The sequence below is a fragment of the Apis mellifera genome, linkage group LG15 (genome assembly GCF_003254395.2).
Source record: "Apis mellifera strain DH4 linkage group LG15, Amel_HAv3.1, whole genome shotgun sequence".
Classification (NCBI taxonomy): Eukaryota; Metazoa; Arthropoda; class Insecta; order Hymenoptera; family Apidae; genus Apis; species Apis mellifera.
The window spans coordinates 3892756-3913422 of NC_037652.1; the positions used below are offsets into that span (position 1 = coordinate 3892756).

The window sequence follows — 20667 nt, forward strand, 5'->3', positions numbered from 1 at the left end:
AATCAGAAAAAGCCGCTGAAGGAAAAAAAAAATTTCCAAGAGACGATAAAAATTTGCCGTACTTTTATCGATGCGTGTTAGACTGAAGAAAAACGAGCAATAGCTTTAGTCCATAATAGAGCGTGATTATATTAAGCGGTAAACATAGTTCTATAAGAAATAACTATTAATGATAAATCGACGCGGATTTTTACATTGTTTGTACAGTATCCGACGACAGGCCATGCTTCATTTCTTGGGTTTCCATGCGACAAAATTACGATTTCTTCGAATGCGAGGAGACCTCTCGTATTTCTACTATTTTATAACAATTTATGGCTAAGTGAAATTACTATTTTCATCTTAATTGTCGATTAACGTTAAATGATGAGGACATATGCAGTTCAATCGACGTAAGTAGGATCGTCCAATAAAAACTGCAACATATCGATCACGGTAATGGGTTACTTTTAGAATTATAAATTGCGATTACATCGGTAAGAATAATTAATAGCTAGATAATGAAAGAATGAGAGTGAATCGATTATTCATAATGATTATATAATTATGCGAATCCACCGTTCGTAAAATATAGAACGATGTTATGTTAGATGTATCTCTGTGTCAGAGTGAATCTTCGCGTATATTATATATTTTCTTAGCAACTTGTACTTTATAAGGCACAAATTGGTCCTTGTATATCGAAGAAGCGTAATTATGCATCGTTCAAGCCGATTATGATCATGCATAAATCTTTAATTAGAATATGAAGCAACCTGTACTATTAGCAGTCGGTATTACAAATATTTAATACTTGTTAGATCATTTTTTGCCGTGATTATTCAATCGATTCATTATTCAATCGATTCCATGCATTATTTTGCAATGAAAGTATGTTTGAATGAGTGAACGAATGAGAGAAAATGAGGGAAAAGAATTAAAAATTGCAAATACACAGTGACTCGTAATTTTACATTATATATCTCGTATTTAAAAATATGTACAAACACGCGTGATAAATATTCGTAAAGTTTTGAAATAATTATTCAGATTATTAAATTCAAACATTTGACACGAATTGAAAAGAAGAAAAATTAAAAAATTGCAGCCATAAGATGCATTACTGCCTGATTTGTAAGAAATTAACGGAAATAATGTATACGCGATGTATATATATCTGTTCCGGCGAGGGTGAGAATAACGTCCCACTTGTACGCTATGTCAATTTTAATGTCAATGTTATCCTTCGTCATTCCTAAATGTATATTTTATACTGAAGTCAGTAAAGTAGGATTAAGGATACAGTTATATAACGAAGATATAAAGCGATAGATCGAAAACTTTAATTTTCATATGCATTTTAGTCATAATTCCCCAAAAGTTTAGATTAAATACATTTTGTCAATGCGTACAAGGCATTTGCGAGCATTTAAAATTGTAAGTGCAATGATTGTAAATATAAAATTTAACGTAAGAATAATTTATATCAATGAATAGAAATCTTTTTTACTGTCATTTTCTTTAAAGTAAAAATTTTTAAACTTCTCAATGTACTTATTCATTCATATTTTTCTATTTTAAATTTATATGCTCGCAAAGCCTTCGATCCTAAGCCGAGAATGATTGTTGCAATTGCGACCTCTGTTTCGAATCGTACGAATTAATTCATTTGTTACTGATAAAATTCAAATAATTTGATCAGATTAAAAATTAAATATAGGTATTGATAAAAAATTATTGCAATGTTCTCTATTAATGAACGTGTACAATTTTTCAAAAAATTCAATATGAATTAAATCTTATGGCTAACAATTCTTAATGTTTCTATATTAAGATTTATGTTTTAAATTTTTAACATTCCGTATACTTAATTTTTCTATTCTTTTTCTTATATTTTACGATCAATTATAAGTTATTTTTAATCTTCATATTCGCGAACATTTTCAAATTTAAATATTTATGCGCCAATAATTGGACACAAAATTTAATAAATATATGACAGACAGCAAGTGAATAGTACTATCGAACAAACACTATTTAACAAATTTCAAATTTTATAATTATCTTTAGACATAACGTTCAAAGATATCTTGAGAATCATAATAAAAACAAAATAGAAAAGAAAATTAATAGAAAAGCGATTGTTTGGAGGTCTCAACTGACAATCCATATTGATTTTTGGATATCTCGATGATCGTTAATCGAAATAATGACATTTACGTCAAATTTAATTTTATTCACTTAAGAATAAAAAGTAAAGCTGTATATACGTATATATGCATACCGCTTTGAGAAATATGATTTTTATCTTAAGCTAAATTTTAATATTCTATTTTCAAATGCACAGAAACAGAGAGAGGTGATAAATAAATTTAATTTTTAACTAAAATTGGTATTTTTAAAAATTGTGTTTGAAAAGCAATTTCATTTCAATCACATTTTGAACAATATATATTATTTTCATTTTAATATCAAAAAATACTTGCAATTAATTTCTAACATAAATTTTATAAATTTTTTTTTTTATTAAAAAGAAGATAAAAATATAACTTATAACCTTTAAACAAAAAAATATTAGATTAAGATAAAAAAATTCTATTTTATTTTTTTTCTTTTTTTAGATTCATTACATATTGTTCCATAGTAATTTATATTAAAATATTTGTTGTATATCAAAATGATTATATTATAATAATTTATACGATAAATTTTTGTTTGATATATTTGTTTATATTGAAAGATGTTTATAAAATAAGATATAATATCTGATAAAAAACTTTTGAAAAAAATTCGTATTGTAATATTCTATTTACAAAATGAATAAAATGCAAAAGATTGCACATATGCTTATAATGGCATTGATAATGTTATCATATTTGACTTAATTTCTTCATAAAGGTCTTTGTATTCTTCATGCTCTTTAATAAGTACCATAAGACTACCTCTTTTCACTCCCATAGCAGTACCAATATCTTGTCTCGAAGGTGTGTAACAATATGGAATGTTCTTATCTTCACATACAATTGGTAAATGACACATAATTTCTATTGGAAAAACATCTCCAGCAAATACCACCAATCTATTAAAAATACACAAATGTTTTTATATGAATAATATTTTAATTATAACAAAATTTTAATATGTATTTATAAGTAAAAATACATCTTACCCTTTTTCCCCTTTCCGAAGATGTTTTTGAACATCTTTTAAACCATTTCGAAGATAAGATTTATGTTTTGAAGCTGAAATGGTTATGTTGCAAATTAAAAAAAAATATCGAAATATGTTAACCAAGAAATTTTAAAGAAGTTATCTTATATTATATTAAAATTTTATATAAATTTCAGGATTTAAAAAGCTCACCTTTTTTAATACATTTATAAATTTTTTTGGTTAATTTCTTTGAAGCCATAGGTTTAGCTATAGAATTTGTGTATTTGAGTTTTTCTTCGTAACTAATTTCTATAACATCACCACTATCTGCTTCTTTCACGCTATCGTCAACTTCCATTTTTATTGTTACTGATTCCATTTATTATAATATTAATGATTATTTTTAGTTAAAAAATTTATTTTACTTTGTCCACGTGCTTTCACATCTCATTCAAGAGATTGGACGCACTTCAATACAACACTAACCTAATCTATACCTAACTTAAACTATAGTGTGAGTGTGACAGAAGAGTAAGTAGGTTACATAAAATAGATTTTTCAAAAGAAAAGAAAAATTTTTTGTAAAATGATTAAAAATTGCAATTTTTTTTAAAGAATGTTATTGTATATGCTTCTAAAGCAAAAAAATGCTTTTCAACTTTTGTGATCCTCGTTTAAGACCAGAAATTCATAGTGATACTATTAATACAGAAGGATATGAAGTTACTAATTTAATAACTAATTCTGATAAAGGATTTTTAGCATATGCTTGTATCAAGCCTCCTATAAATATTGACATAACTTTTTTATGTAATGTATGTATCAATCATATTTTAATTTGGCCACAAGTTGGTTCTCAAAAATCATCAGGCTTTCAATTATATGCCAAAACTAGTAATGATACTAGTGTGCCTTATACTTTATTAGCTACTGGATTTTTGGACTCCACAAATACTGGATTATTATTCTGTCCATCAAGTATTAAGCATGAAACAATTTCTACTCCGCCAAATTTTTTAAAACTTTATATAAAACCCTCTTTGCGCTACTTAACAACATATATAAATAGTTTAAGAATATGTATATGTAAAACAAAGAATTCAGTACCTGCATTAGGTAAGATTGAAGTATGGGGAACAGTATCACCACGTTGTGGAAAAGACATAATAGCCAATATTTCTACTCTGTGGTTCGAACAACAATCTTGTTTAGCTGAATCTATACAAACATCTGAGAATAAAGATTCATTTGTTATTACAGATAACAAGTAAATATGAAATTATTTTTTAATATATATATTAATAATAAGATTTATTAATTCTATTTATGTATATATTGTTTTAGAGAAAGATTGGAATCAAATTTACAAACTCCAGAATGTTTCTTAGATGCTATTACTTATGAAATAATGACACAACCAATTCTATTGCCAAGTGGAAAAATAATTGATCAGAGTACATTATTGAAACATGAAGAAAATGAAGCAATATGGGGAAGAAGATTAACAGATCCTTTTACTGGTTTGCCATTTAGCGAAAATCGTAAACCTGTTATAGCAAGTGCTTTAAAAATACGGATAGATAAATTTTTACTTGAAAATAGTAATGTAGAAGAAATTAAAAAATTGCCTAGAGTATTAGGTCGCGCAATATCTTCAGATATAACAGATAAAAAAGTAGCAGAAGTTCCTCAGTATTTATTAAAAAGAAATATAATTAAAAGTTCAAATAATATAAAACCAAAATTGCATTGTTCTGTTACACAAACAAAAAATAATAAACTCTGTCATAAATTGCCAGTTGTAATATCTCAGAAACGAACTCTTTCTACTTCAATTAATAAATTAGTAAAGAAAAAAATTACTGCCAATTCTTATGTACCTGTGTCTATAGACACAGAAAATGAAACAAAAAATGATTGTACTGATACAAATGACTTAACTTTTAATAATGAAATACATTTTGATATTAATATATCAGTACCTAATTTAAAACGTTTTAATAACATTCCAAAGAATGATTCAAAGTTAACTAATTGTTCCTGTTGTCCTAATGGCATTTTTTATCAACTTCCATGCAAGCATGTTTTATGTAGAAAAATCCTAACATCTATTGGAAATAATAAGTGTACATCTTGTGGCATACCTTATAAAAATAATGAGATACAACGGATTTATGATTAAATTATTTTCCATTATTATATATTATTTATATTGTTGAATTATTAATTATGGATATTTTATATTCAATATTGTAAATAAAATCTAATAATTATTTTGACTAAATATATAAAATTTTTTATATTTTATTGCATTCTATTTTCAATTCATACATATCAAATATTAAATAAATGATAATACACTATATATAGATATTTTTAAGTCACAAAAAATTTGTCCTTTATCATATATTTGTTATTTTGTTACAAATGTTGCATGAAATATTTGCACAGAATGTAATATATATTATATTAATAAAAATGCATTGATCACATATTTAAATTTGCAAACATACTTTCATGATTTTTTTATGATATGTACATTATATATGTTATTTATTAAATTTTACAACAAGATTTATGAAAAGAGTTTTTTTAATCATTTTTAATCATTAAATTTTTATATAAAAGTTGAAAAAGCGTTTTTTTTTATATAAGAACATTTTTTTTAAATTGTGCATAATCTTATTCTGTGCAATATATTATAAGATGAAATAAAATACATAAATTTAAATTTATTACTTAAAATAAAATCAAAAATGTTGTTGTAAATATGTACACATGTATATCGAACTGTAATTCGAACTTTTTTGCACATCACATTTAAAAATAATTTTTAAATCCAATAATACTATTTTATCACTTTTCATTTTTTGGAAGCAGAGCGTTAATCACTGTTTCTACTTTTGAATACAAGAAAATAATCTAATACATTCTACTTATTCATTATAACACTGTAAATCCACTACCTTGACTTTGTCGTTTGGCGATGTTAAATAGCGATAATAAATAATTACGCGAATCTGGGGAAACATAAAATGTGAGTGTACGATCAGAATTAGGAGTAGTGTTCTCAAAAATATCAGATTGTACATCACTATTTGTAGAAACACTAGCTAAACCAGTACTACTAGTTCGTACATATTCCGCTACTCGTGCTCGCATTTCACGATCCATCTATTAACAGAAATATTAAAAATTATATATATATATATCCTAATTCTTAATATATATAATATATATAAATAATTAAATTTAATAAAAAAAATCGTAAAATATAATATATTATACTTCATATGGTGCTGGAGATATAGCTCTGCTAGTTTGTATCATTTCAGGAGAACAATATAAACATATCGTCGATTCCAAATGATGATCGGCACTCGTTAAATCTTTTAATAAAAATATCCGTTCTACGTTATCTTCAGCCGTGTTAACTATTAACAACGCATGTCGTGTTAGAACTAACGTTATAGGACGACTAGTGCCTTGCTGGATTAAGTAATCTGCATTAGTAACATGCAAGATATTTCCATGATTATTTTCAAGTAAAGGTAATAACCACCAAGCATATCTAATAGTTGCATTATTATTGCCCGATGTATATTGAACCACTGGACGTTGTCTAGGCTATAAAAATGTATTTATTTTTAAGTAATTTTATTAAAAATATATTTAAAATAAGTTTCATTAAGGACGAGTTATTACTGAAGGCAAAGAATTCCAACCAGCTCCTTGAAGTAAACCTTGTCCTGTCAACGCTAATAATTCTGCAGCTCCACTTAAAGGTTTAGTAACTACTCCAACAAGTCCAAGTCCAACACCCGTCACGAGACTTTTAGTAGTTATTTCCCCAGACCAAACTTGCTGTAAAGGATGATGAGCCAAACCCGCAACTGCGGCTAAATAGATAAAGAAAAGTTTTATTAATACGAAATAATAAATTTAAAAAAAATATATTTAAATACCGAGAAGACTCATTCCAAATCCTGTCAAGCCTTGATATAATCCTTGCGCCATTCCTTGAGGACGCATTCTACGGGATTCTTCTTGCCTTTGAAGATGTTCTTCATCGAGTGTTAAACGATCCAAATTTCGTGCTACGCTAGATGCTAATTTCGTTACGGAGTTTAATGTACCTGTATAAAATAAATTAAATATAAAAATATAAATAAGCTTTATAATTATCATGTTCATATGTTAATATGTTAATACCTGCTGTAACGTGTCTCATTAAGCTAGCCGAACCATGTGTTATTCCAACAATAAAACCCCATGGTCCTTGTAACAAACCTTGAAATGGAAGAGAAATAAAATCTCGAAGTCCTGAACCAAGAGCTTGTGCTAAACTACCAGGTGAACCTAATATTTCTAAAGATCCTACTACCCAACCTAAAGCACAAATATTTTAAAACGTAAAATTTAATATAAAAAAAGATTTAGATATATAATATAATTTTCATACCTGCCCCAAATATAGCACCAGATAAGTAATGCATTGTAATTGCATTGCCAAGTCTATAAGAAGTAGTTAAAATATTTTTTTTTTCAAAACTACTAAAATACAAAGGAGAATGATCTAAAGCCAAATATAAATGTATAGAAGTATGTACACTTAATAAGATAGATATAGGTTCTATCTTTAAATTTTGTAATCTTAATGGACTACTTAATATTTTTGCATCAACCATTATATAATCGGGAATGTACACTCCAATAGTTGAAACTAACATTCTTGTTTTTTTCATATCATCTGATTCAAAAACTCGAAATGGTATCATTGAAGTTGCATAATTCAATAATTGAGTTATATATGTATCTTCAATGTAAGCACTGATTGGTGCAATTTTTATATGAAGATCTTTTGATGCTGAAAAATTATCAAGATAAAAAAACTTATGTAAAATATTTAAAGAAATTTAAAGAAATTATAAAAATATTAAATACCTCTTAATTGTCCCTGACAATTTTCTAATACGTAATCAATCGCAATTAATGAATTTTCTCTTATTTGTTCTATTTTATTTATTAAACAATTATTTGTGTAAAATGTTGTTTCTTTTATTACAAGCGGACTTTGGCTAATTAATACTACTGGAAAATCAAAACCTCCTTGATCAAATAACTGATTATCTAATTGTAAATCGCCTACAAAGGCACGTATATTTATAATCCTAGATCTTGCATTAATGGCAACAATGACATCGATCATAGATAAGCTAGCTACTTCAATTCTTTGAGCATTTTCATTCATGTCATGCATAATAATTATGGTAACGCCACGAAGACAAATAGTCGCTGAACCTTCTTTAGAAATATTTTCATCAATATCTTTTGTGTCATCATTCGTATTGATTTTCACATTTTCTATATCCGTTATTAATTGTCGTAAATTTATCTGCGAAGCAGTTTTAGTTTCTGTAACGATAGAATCATCTTGAGCTGAGAAGAAAGTTGTTACTGAAGTTGAGCTTTCAGAACTTTGAACATTTATAATTGTTTTTTCATCATCTGGATCGCTAGAAAATTTATCACGTATCATTTCTGCATCTTTCATATCGTTTTCTTTTCGTAAAAGTCGACTTCTAATATCCCTCGCGGACACTTCTACTTGAGATATTGGAACAATATTAATGTAAGTAGTATAACAACGATTCTGCATAATTAACTTCACGTCTCCATAAGATGGTAGCCGTACATACTGATCCACTGATGTATTTGATATAGCGGATAAATTTATACCTCTTGACCATCGTAGTTCTTTACTTCTTATTATCTTATCATTATGGCTATTTGTCACAGCGGAAAATAATAGTATATTCGATGTATTAATAATAGGTACATCAGGTAATCTACTACTATTAGAAGGAGTAGAATAATGGCTTGTTGCATTACTTTCTATTTCACAAATCCATGTAAAGTGAAAAGTATCTGTTATTATACCATCTCCTGTTTCATTAGCTTGACCTACTAGAATTTTAAAAGCACAAGTATTTTCAATAAATAGTTGAGGATGATAATCTACATGTATCATTATATATGTTGTGCCTTTGTCTTCTTGTATTGTAATGACTACTGGTATAGTAGTAGAACCATTTGGAATGGCAATGCATTTACGACTCATACCTTGATCGACTCGAATTGGACAGGACCATTTATGCCCTACACTCAAAGATATATAAAGTACAAGAGGCTCTATAATATCTTCCATGTATAACGTGTACCATTGTGTAATTGGAATACCTTGTTTCTGATCTTCAGATGGTGAAATATTAAGACTATAAGGAGTAAGATCATTAGGTAATTCAAGTCTAGTTGTATCTTCATGTACTGCCAATGTTGCAATGCATAATTCTTGAGATGTTAAGTTACTAATAACATGACTACTCGTTATACGTACAAGTCGCATATCTTCATGCATACTCGAATTGATACTCATGATCGAAACACTCGAACCGCAATCAACGCATGATTTAATGTTTCCTTCAACAGGAATGAGTCCACCGATTCGTGGCATGTAAAAATTTTGACTCCAATCAAGTCGAGCTAATTGTAAGGCTTGGGATGTGTAAAATGTATCACAGATACCAACACATAAATGGAATGTACCTTCTAATTTTGGTGGCGTTACAATTCCATAGTGAGGAATTTGACAAAGTTCAATGTCTTCTGATACGAGAGACAAATGGCATCCCATGGAATTTAACATGAAACACCAAGGCTGTAATTCTAATAGTAAAGTACTTGAAATTAATCCAGCATCTTGATATTTCACCTGTACATGTGTCTGAGGTTGTTCAGCAGATACCCATTCTTCGACCTCGTCTCCTTGGAAAGGCCATTGAAGTTCATCTTTTTGATTTTCAAGTTCTTGTAAAATGTTATCAATATCTTCAATTTCAGGTCTTTTAAAGAATTTTCTTTGATCCACAGAGCTATATGACAATGGTACATATGGATTAGATGTAGAAACTCCGGTTTCTAATTGAAATGTTAACTGATGAAAATGTTCAAATGTTCCAGGACAATATAATTGCTGTTTTTCACCTCGACCATTTACCATTGTGCTTAAAGATATTTTCAATGAAGGTGTATCCATTTGCACTCTAGCTGGTACTGGTAAATGCGATCGAATCATGTAGAGTGGACTAAGTACAGCTAGTACTTTTGTTTTATCCTGAATTATTTGCGTTATTATTCGTACCCAAATACTTAAAAATTGTCCTCGTTCTTGTAACGGAACTTTAACAAGCCATGGTTGTCCCCATTTAGCGTTAGGTTGAAGAGGAATATCACCAGTCCAAGATAAATTTGGCACATTCGTGAACCGTAGACGTATTGCCATTTTTTTATTTCCATCAAGTATGACAGATGGTGGTCGAGTTTTACCAAGAATGGGATATACATCTTTTAATACAGTCACTTTTGATCCGATTTCAGTTTCATATTTAACTAATTTCATTTCGAAGTTATCAATTAATTGATTTGAAATTATAAGTTGACCAGAAAATGTTACAAGTTTCTGTGTAGCTGAGAGTGATGTAACGCTTACAAATACTGCTGCTTTCATGATAGAATTATTGAATTCGATTGCTTGAATTCCATCTGCACCAACAGAAAATGGTTTACTCCATAACCAAATATTTTCTTCTATGGCTATTCGTAACATTTTGTTGCCAATATTTCGCCATGAATAAAAGATACATTGTCTACTTTCCAATAATATATTATCTCCTGCTCCACTTTGGCCAAAAAGGATAGCCATATTGCTATCGTTAGCTATCACGTAACGTGTGAATAGAATCGTGCTCTTGGTTTCTTCTTCTAAGGATGCATACCATAAATGCATTGAAACTACAAGAGTATGAGCTATTGTTGGACTCAATTTCAATGCAAATGGACTGCATATGAAAGATATATCTGTTTTGTCTGATAGAGATAATTGAAATCTTGCTTCTAGAGGATCCAATATTTCTTGCATAGTTAAGTGACCATAATCTAGTATATGTACTCCAAATGTACCACTAATATCAATCAAAACAGAACCGTCTATCCATCTATTAAATACAAGAATAGCTCCTTTATGTTCCAAAGTCATAAAACACTGAATTTCGGGTATTGTACCTTTCAAACTATAATTTTTTAATGGAGCTTGTAAATTATTGTATGTAATTGTACTAACATGATTGTACATGGATACATGAATAGTGCCAATATTAAGCGCAGCTTGTATATTAGGTATAATTGAAGAATTGAAATATGAATCAATTCGTAAACAAGCTGCAAGAACGCGAGCCGAAATTATAGTTTTGGTAAGAGGTCGATTATTATTTGGTAGTAAAACTACGCGCCATATACAAGCTACTGCTCTTGCTGGGGATTTCTCAGGAAGTTCTAAACGATAGGAATCTGTTTCTGATAAGTAAAAATCGGCATATCGCTGATAAGACATATGACTGTCACTCCAATATTCGAGAGCACAAAGTACTTTATCAACATATCCAATATCAGAATCTAATGTCTAAAAAATAAAGAAAAATTGTTATAAAATTAAAAGATGTTTGGATATATAATTTTTTAAGAAAAATATTTTACTTACTTCAAATGGAACTGGAGATACATGTATTTTAGTTAATGTTCTTGGTTGAGGATATCTCCAAGCCATTGATTGTTGAGGATAAGTGAAAAATATAACCTGATGAATTAAATAATTATTTAAAATGATTTTTTAAAGTTGCTATTGAAAAAATATTATATTTTATAAACTTACTTGATATGGAAAAGGTAATTCATCTGCATTTCCGTTTACAAATTGGAATGCGCCTGCTTTGAGATCGTCTTTATAATGTTGTTCACTCGAAAGAACAATTTGCTTTTCATTATTTTTAAATTTTTTAGGTGATCTTGTTAATTCATGTAATAATAATTGACAATCTTCCATAACATTTCTAATAATTTTTATTTGTTCTGGTCCAAAATCTAAATAAAGACTATCACTATCTGCTTGTATTTGTATTTGAGGAATAGAGTCAATGTTTAACCAAGTTTCCCAAAGTAAGCATATTGTAATATTGCAACACCATGGATTTAAAAGCACTTTTATGTTACTATTCAAAATTACTGATATGATAAGAGAATCTACAGATGTGTTGGAATATATTCTGTCAGGTCTAAGAAGAGATGAAATATTTCCAGATAATGAAGCTAAACTAGTTATTATTTCGGCACCGGAATCAGTTTTAAGTGATAATACAATTTGTTTTGTACATATATTCAGATCAGGCCAATTTAATTTTTTCGATTTTGTTATTGAAGATGTTTTAACATCATCATATTGTTCTATTATTTTTGTTTCATATTGCTTGATAAAACGTGACTGTATTTTATTTTTTATAATATATATCTGATTTAGCCTGGATAAAGAAAAATAAATCTTTGTAGGTCTACCCATATCTATAAAATATTGTGGATTTTTTGTTATGGTTTTTTCATATTTCATTGTTATAAAAGATGGAGGAATGCCTGTATCTGGATGTAAATCGCCATTTTTCGTTTCGATCATAAAAACTTTGAAGTCTTTTTCTGTTGGTATTGAAATTAATTCTTGATTATCCTTATCTCCAAGCGCCATTGTTATATCAAAACAAGATATTTGTATTTTTTGCGATGGATGTTGTTGCGAAAAATAAATGTTCGGCTGATTAATCATTATGTAAAAGAGTGGTTGTTTTTGACTTTCTCCTTCATCCTCTTCAACTTCATTTATATCAACTTCATATTCTGTGACTGCTTGATGAATATCATAAAGCACAAAAGTTATTTTTCCACAGTTCACAAGAAATTCAAATGGTAAAAGAATTGAAGTATTTGAAGATATTGGTTTGCCAACAATTGTGGAATTCACGCTAGATGTTTCAAAATCTATACCGCTATCTTTGGTGACATCAATATCTATATCATCCGAAGATTGTTTTATCCAAGTAATTTGTTTAATATTTCCTATTGTTGAAAGAGGTTTCTGTGGTATGTTGATATATGTAGTTGTACTAATTTTATCTCGTTCAAAATTTCCTGATAATACATTTTTTAATTCATTATTTAAGATCGAAATCAGTTGAATCTGATCTAAATTTATTGTTAATTCAATATCTGTAATACAATTCACTTCAATTGCACTTCCACATACTATAATATCTGGTTTAAATAGCACAGGTGGAGCAATGATCAAGCACAAATCAAATTTTGATAATAGCGGAAGTGTGGAGAATTGGCGTTCTAAACTACTTCCATGTCCAAGTTTATTCCATTCTAATGCAGGGTTTTCATTCATAGTATATAAATACGATTGAGACATTTTCTTGTTTATAGTCATTTGATAATTCTTCCAAGTAGTTGTGTGAGCACATATATTTTTTATATTAATTTGATATTGTCGATCTTCTACTGCAGAACCTGGTATACTTAAAATATTTGCTTGAGCTGCAAGTTGATATATATCTAATCTTAAAGGTGTTCTACAAATTGGATTTTCTGCATGTGGTGTAATACGGATTCCATCTAATTGAATCATTAATAGATCATGTTGTGGTTTAATTTTTGTAATATTTGAAACTGGTAGCATCAATCTAAGTCCTTTAAAGTCTAAATATATTAATGGTAAAATTTCATTATCAAGACTAGTAATGCTGTTTAAGTGTGTTGTGACACTTTGTTCAGAACTTTCAATTACATCTTTCTCAATTGATTCGTAAAAACATGTAAAAGGTTTTACTAATTGCATATATTTATTAACAATAGTAAGTGGTAAAATTATATCTACCATTTGCACTTTAATAACTATTTCAGAAATATAGCTATTAGAAGATAAAGTTGTTTCTGTTATTATATCTTTCTGAAACTTTAAAATAAATTAAATATTAGCATTGTTTTAAATATTAAATGTTTTTCAATACCTTTTGACTCTTGTGTCGTTTATAAGTGCCCCATCGAGTATGAACATTTCCTGATTTTGCTCTAGTAAGGGTAAAACTTAAAAAACCAGAATCATCACCTTTTTCTAAACTATCCTCTCTTCCACAAAGAACTGCACCTACATATTCGCCAATGTCCCAAGTTGGTGAATTTGGTGCTCTATCAAAAATTTTTAACTAGCTTATTAAAAAAAATTGTACAAATTATCATTTTATATAATGATATACCTTGTATAATGAAATATTGTGACTGTTGTAATTTTATTTTTTAATTTAAAATAAACAGGTTGCATATCTAAAGAAGTAATAATATCTTCTAATTCAAGTACTAATTTTAATGAAGATAAAGTCTCTTTTTCCGTCACATATAATTTAATCGCAATTTTTGTTATAGTCCATTGAATCCATGCTGTCAAAACTAATTCATCCGTATCTATAAAAAATATATTACATATATATGATACAAGCATATTATACACATATTTTCCATATATAAGGATATATGGAAAACAATTTAATTATATGATACCTTGTGTATTATCATCTTTTGAAGTTGAAATAGTCGAATTTGTAGTTGTATCTTCAGGATATAGTAATTGTGTTGGTGTAGATGGAGTTTGAGATATGATTGGAAGAACTTGTGTTTCGGTATTTATTTGATTACTAGGTATGACACTTTTATTATTACTCGTTGTAGTTCGTAACGCAGTTAAAATATTTGAAATTATTTTGCTCATGAAAACTACCTAAAAAAATATAATTCATATAATTATATAATATAATATATATAATAAAGTATAATATTTAGAAAATGTTTTAAATGTTTTTTGAATATAATAAAATAATATATTTTCTATATACAATAATTTTATTACAATACCTGTTCTTCAGAAATGGAAACAATAATTGGAGAATTATCAATATGAACACAAACACCTAAAGCAGCTAATGTATTTTCTCCAGATTGAGATGTTGCAATCTTAGTTGTAAGAGCGACTGTAGCATTTAATGAAACTTTTTTGATAAAATTTTTTTGTGTCTGTTGTTGTAACATATAACAATGAAAATCAACAAGACTTAATGTCCATGGAAAACTTTGTAATTCTAAAATAAATTATTAAAATAAAATAAAACATTTTACAAATATTTCTTAATATATTTTTTATTACTTACTACTAGTCCACATTGATTTTGGCAATTTAACTGGTAATTCTTGAAGATAAGGTATAAGTAATTCGAAATTTATATTAGCCGAATGAACAAGAAGGGAAGGTAATTTTATTATTAATATTTGTAATTTATTATCGTTTTTTAATGCTCTGTCTTTGGCTTCTTCTATTCCTAAATTAATGAATATCACTATTATAAAAAGTTACAAATAAATTATTTATAAAATATATATATATATATATACTTACCATATGCACCAATACCACTCATTGTAATCGATGGTATATAAATAACAATATGTCCAACACATCCACTTAATACAAGTCCACACCACCATGGGTACAGTTCTGCTAATCTGGCCAATATTCCCAAATTCTGTAAGTTCTATTACAGATTAATTTTTTATAACTAATAAAAGATTATAGACATAATTAATAAAAAAATATTAATTATTAAATTTTTTATTACTTGAAACTGCGTCATTATTTAGTTAAATAATTAAGTAATGTACCTGTCCTTTATTTTCAGATTTAGAGTCATGTTTTTTTTCAATTTCATCATTTTGTAAAGTTTTTGATTTTTCTGTGATTATGACGGATTTTCGTTTTTCTTTATCTGAAGAACTATGTACACTTTCGTGTAAACTAGGAAATGTTTTTTTCTTTGTACCAGTATCAGAAGATGCACCTTCAAAATGTTGCGTTTCGGGTCGCGTCGTACATAAAGTACCCAAATTATAATACGTAACACGATATTCTAACCATTTAAAAAGCAGTGGATCAACCGAAGCTCTGATATCTGCTATTTGAAGTGAAATCAAAGGTGGATGCGTTTGTTTATCAATATTTAGTGGAAATTGCATTACAATAGTTAATAGCGCTTTATTTGCTGTATCACTAAAAATAAAAAAAGAATTAATATGGTATTTATTTAGCTAATATATTTAAAGTATACCAACCCGTAAATATTACTTTCTGGTCCCGAAAATATAAAAGCTTGCTGTGATTCATTAAGAGCAAACATTTTTACCGAATTTATACTTAATTCATTTGATATCGTAATTAAAGATGATAATTTTTTACAATTTACGTTTTCTAATAATAATTCCAGATATACAGGATCTAAAAAATTTTTTTGATATTATATTATATATTATATATAGTATAAATTAAATATTTTTGATTATTATAAAGCAGCACATACTTGTTTCTTGGCAGGCATCAATAAATAAAGAAGAACAAATAAGAGGATTTGTTGTATCATTAGAATTCAAAATTGAAGTTAAGATAGATATAGCAGCCATTAATTTTGCTTTTGTTCCTGTAATTGTAATACTGTCAATATGTGCTTCATATATTTCATGTATTAAGTCGCCATTTTTCCAATACTGTGGATACAGCAATTTTTGAATTTTACATTCAATAGAATAAGGCATTATTATCGATGTATGGCAACTTTTTGTTAAATAAAGTTGACTTCTGGCTCCATTGACCTGTTAATTAAATATTATTATCATAAAAAAAGATATATATATATTGCATTTATTTTTCCATTACCTGTAATGTAATAATCTTATGACATTGATTAAACATTTCGGTTGGAATATCAGTTTGTTTGGATGCACAAGCTGCAAGCCTAAATGGATATAAAGGTTGGAGCATAGTTAGTATTACTTCATCACATTCAATGCTCATATAAGGATCATCTGTAAGAGCAGGTGTTAATGGCGTCGTCTAGAAAAATAATGTAAAAGAAAAAAATAAATAATATTTCAATAAATATTATTCATTATATATCTATGCATATTAAATATTTATTATTTACTCGACTTTCAACTATCTTTCTCTGTCTTGGAAGTCCTGTAATAGAATGATCTGCTAATTGTAGTTGAAGTGAAGCTTTAACTATTAATAATTTTGTTTCAACCATAGATACATTTTCTCGCAATGCTTCATATTCTTCCAATGTAACTGGAGGAAGTTCGTTTACAAGTGGATCTGATAATTTATAAATAATATATATTCTACAGATAATTTTTTCATATAAATACATATGTGTATATATATATATATACATATATAATCAAATAATATAAATAAATACCTGATTTTGTAATGAGATATGGATTATAATCGTAATTTGCGGCAGCTTGTTTTATTGTTTCGATACGGTGAAAAACACCTGAACATAATCTAATAGTTAAATCACCTATAACGTATCTCATTACTCTACGTTCGCGAAAATTACTAAAAAAAAAAAAGTATATTAATTAAGATTTTTATAATTTTATAAAGTTTTAAAATTATATATAAATTTCTTTTAAGAATGATTATTTAATCTAATTACCTATATTCGAAATTAGATCCAAACTCTGCCAATTTTTCAGGTGTTATATCATCTGGCAATTCGACACAATGAACATAGTCCATAGAAAACGCTGGACATCGTTCCATTAATCGCTCCTCTAGAAATGTTTTAATCTAAATATTTAAATTCAAAATTATAAATATAGATTTAAAGTTTGATTACCTGAAACTGTAAGTAAATGATAATATATTCCTTGTTTATACTCTCGTTTTTTCCCTTTATTTTCCACTGAATCATCATCAAATAATGAATCTTTTAAGTAACGAGTATTAAACTTTCCAGCTACTAAATATAAAGGTGGCTAAACGAAACTGTTTATTAGTCATACTTCAAATAAAAAATATTTATAAATTAAAAATTATAGTATAAAATATTACTTGTGCTCCATCAACTACTTCAAGATGACCACAGCTACATGTTCCTCTTGGATATACACGTATGCAACCCATTCCAATTTGAAAGCTAGTCATTGCAATTCCTTGAAGCAATGTATCTACTACTACCCCATTCAATCGCAATGTCAAAAATGATTTATATCGAAGTTTACGAGATTTATAAAACAATTGTTCCTTAACATTTTCGACTGTCTATGTAAAAAAAAATAAAAATAAAAATAAAAATAAAAAAATAAAAAAAAAAAAAGAAAAAAGAAAGAAAAATAAAATCTATTTATATATTATATTATTTTTTATTTTATTTTAAATAGATACCTTAAAAGTTAAAGTTGCATCTTGTATATATATGCCTAAATGAATAGTATGTCCAGAGTATGCCATTTGTTGTTCTGTAGACCAATCATTATCCCAATCGATAGGTAATAAAGATGATACCATATTCCAAGCCCATCCACCCCATCCTGTAGTATCTGTAGTAGTTCCTATCACATGTTCTGTATCATCTAAAAAATCATTAAATAATATAAAAATCATTAAATATGAAAATCATATGATGCAATGAAATTTTTTATAAATAAAATACCTTGTATACTATCTTCTCTTTCATCTATAGCAATTAAAGATTTTTCTTTATTAGATGGAAATTGTTTTGTTTGTAAAACCATTATCAATGCTGCTAATCTGAGTAACATTGGCACTTGTTGTTCTGTTATACTAAATTCCATTTTTTGGCAATGAAGGTCTAATCGTGTAATAGAAGCTCTTTTTGCAGTATTACTATGATAGTTTATGATTAAACGTATAATAACAGAACATCGATATAAAACAGGATCCTAAATAAAAAAAATATAATAAAAATGTTATATTTAATTATATTATATTTAAAATATAATATTAAAAAAAATATTATATTTTTATACATAATATTGTAAAAAAAATTAAATATAAATAAATTTGCAATTATAATACCTGATATATTTCTATCTTTCCAGATGCATCCATTTTATCTAAACATAATGTTAGATCTTGAATAGTAATAACTTTTCTAAGCATAACTTCATATCCATTAACATCTGAAAAATATATTATATATATGAATATAATTTTAATATTATATTCATATATAATATGAAAGATAAAAAGATTATTTTTAAATAAAATATATACCAGTAAATGCTGGTTCCCATTTGTTATTAACAGTTTGCATACTTAAGAATCTGACATTGACACTAAGAACAATATCTTCTTCCACATACTTTAGAATTAAATTATTACAATTAATTGTTATATTATTTACAACTTTTGTTACTATGCCTTTTATATAACCAGGAGGAGCTTCTTCCCTATAAATTATATAACAACAAATAAGAATAATGCATAATATATATTTTTGCATAAGAATAATGTATAATATATATTTTAATAAAAATAATTTATTTACTGTAGTATCTCTTGTTTTTTTTGCAAGGAAGAAGGATTACTTTCCATTTTATTATCATCTTTTAATTTTAAAATGCATTCTAAAATAAAAATTAAATTTTTATTTTCAAATATTTATTTAACTTTATAAATCTAAATCATATTGTTTAATATTTACCTATTGTATTAATAGTAATCACAATTGGTTCTGAATTAATTTTTACCCAAGGAACATGAATAAGTAATTCATGTATATGACCACTAACAAAAACAAAGGGAAGATTTAGTTGTTCTTCTAAAACCTCCAGTCGTAAGTCAAGATTTTGAAATGATGCATCACCACCCCATAAAGAGACCTAAAATAATGAAATAATATATATTAAAAAAAAAAATATACACTTTTTTTAATAAAATTAATTATATATATTTAATATACCTGAGATTGTTCCGGTTTAAAATTTTTCACATATTTTTCAACATAACTGAGAATGACTGGTGTTATATACGATTCCAATTTAAACATTGTGATTGATAATAATTCAATACATTCCACATACTCTTGTATAAGTTTAATAAATTCATATAAATAAAGAATACTTTAATTTCTTTTTGATCTGTTAATTCATTCAATATGTATAATAAATATATTGGTAGAAGAAATAACAAGCACAATGATAAGAAAAAAGTATTTATAGTATTTAAAAATGCACACAAGTTTATCTGAAAATAAAATTATTAAAATTATAAGTATAATCATTAATATGATATAAATAAGAACAAAAATTAAAATAAATATGTATACATAAATTTGTTAATAATATTCATTTTTAAAGCAATTGAATTAAATATTTTTAAAAGGAAAATGTAGTAGGGTGAACAGAATTAATAGTCGCTTTGAAAAACATATTTTATTCTATTTTCATTTTAATGAATATAAATTATAATATGCTATTTAATGTATATAAAATACATATTAACCTTATTGAATATCGGCAGTTGATCATGAAATAAATTGAAGTATAAAAATGCATTTTAAAAATATATAGTCACTTTGAATGATTTACAATTGACAGTTTTAATCTTAATTTTATATGTTTGAAGTTTTATTTATGCTGTCTGCTTTAACCTTTCTAATTTGACGTGCACTGCAGTTGCATGTGCACAGCAATTATAATGCGCATGCGTATCATTTTGAATGTCATGCAAGGAACGAAATT

At 26.9% G+C, this 20667-nt stretch overlaps 3 protein-coding genes across 5 annotated transcripts; 1 reads left to right on the forward strand and 2 right to left on the reverse strand.

Moving 5' to 3' along the window:
* Nucleotides 1–2558: 2558 nt before the first annotated feature.
* LOC552781 (H/ACA ribonucleoprotein complex subunit 2-like protein) lies at nt 2559–3621 on the reverse strand. Its single transcript, XM_625156.5, has 3 exons — nt 3343–3621; nt 3149–3221; nt 2559–3058 (listed from the first exon to the last, which is right to left on the reverse strand). Exons 1-3 carry the CDS (start codon nt 3509–3511, stop codon nt 2827–2829), a joined length of 474 nt encoding a protein of 157 aa, XP_625159.2. The 5' UTR covers nt 3512–3621; the 3' UTR covers nt 2559–2826.
* Nucleotides 3622–3633: 12 nt separating this feature from the next.
* LOC724690 (RING finger protein 37) lies at nt 3634–5406 on the forward strand. The gene is made up of 2 exons (XM_001120581.5): nt 3634–4399; nt 4477–5406. Exons 1-2 carry the CDS (start codon nt 3780–3782, stop codon nt 5312–5314), a joined length of 1458 nt encoding a protein of 485 aa, XP_001120581.3. The 5' UTR covers nt 3634–3779; the 3' UTR covers nt 5315–5406.
* Nucleotides 5407–6012: 606 nt separating this feature from the next.
* LOC413036 (vacuolar protein sorting-associated protein 13B) lies at nt 6013–20621 on the reverse strand. Of its 3 annotated transcripts, none has more exons than XM_006560704.3 (32): nt 20429–20621; nt 19887–20170; nt 19629–19806; nt 19473–19551; nt 19199–19374; nt 19001–19104; nt 18615–18864; nt 18347–18534; nt 18014–18223; nt 17799–17937; nt 17616–17733; nt 17373–17515; nt 17094–17266; nt 16826–17002; nt 16473–16761; nt 16228–16390; nt 15781–16165; nt 15518–15644; nt 15273–15440; nt 14980–15203; nt 14629–14845; nt 14328–14532; nt 14082–14259; nt 11900–14026; nt 11729–11824; nt 8077–11650; nt 7595–7999; nt 7345–7521; nt 7098–7268; nt 6838–7031; nt 6421–6759; nt 6013–6306 (listed from the first exon to the last, which is right to left on the reverse strand). In XM_006560704.3, exons 2-32 carry the CDS (start codon nt 19971–19973, stop codon nt 6076–6078), a joined length of 11292 nt encoding a protein of 3763 aa, XP_006560767.2. In that variant the 5' UTR covers nt 19974–20170; nt 20429–20621; the 3' UTR covers nt 6013–6075. The 3 variants fall into 3 exon arrangements, with proteins under 3 accessions (XP_006560767.2, XP_006560766.2, XP_006560768.2); XM_006560703.3 differs by having other exon boundaries at nt 15518–15653; XM_006560705.3 differs by lacking the exons at nt 17373–17515; nt 17616–17733; nt 17799–17937; ... (7 more) ...; nt 19887–20170; nt 20429–20621 and having other exon boundaries at nt 15518–15653; nt 16826–16974; nt 17094–17231.
* Nucleotides 20622–20667: the final 46 nt, after the last annotated feature.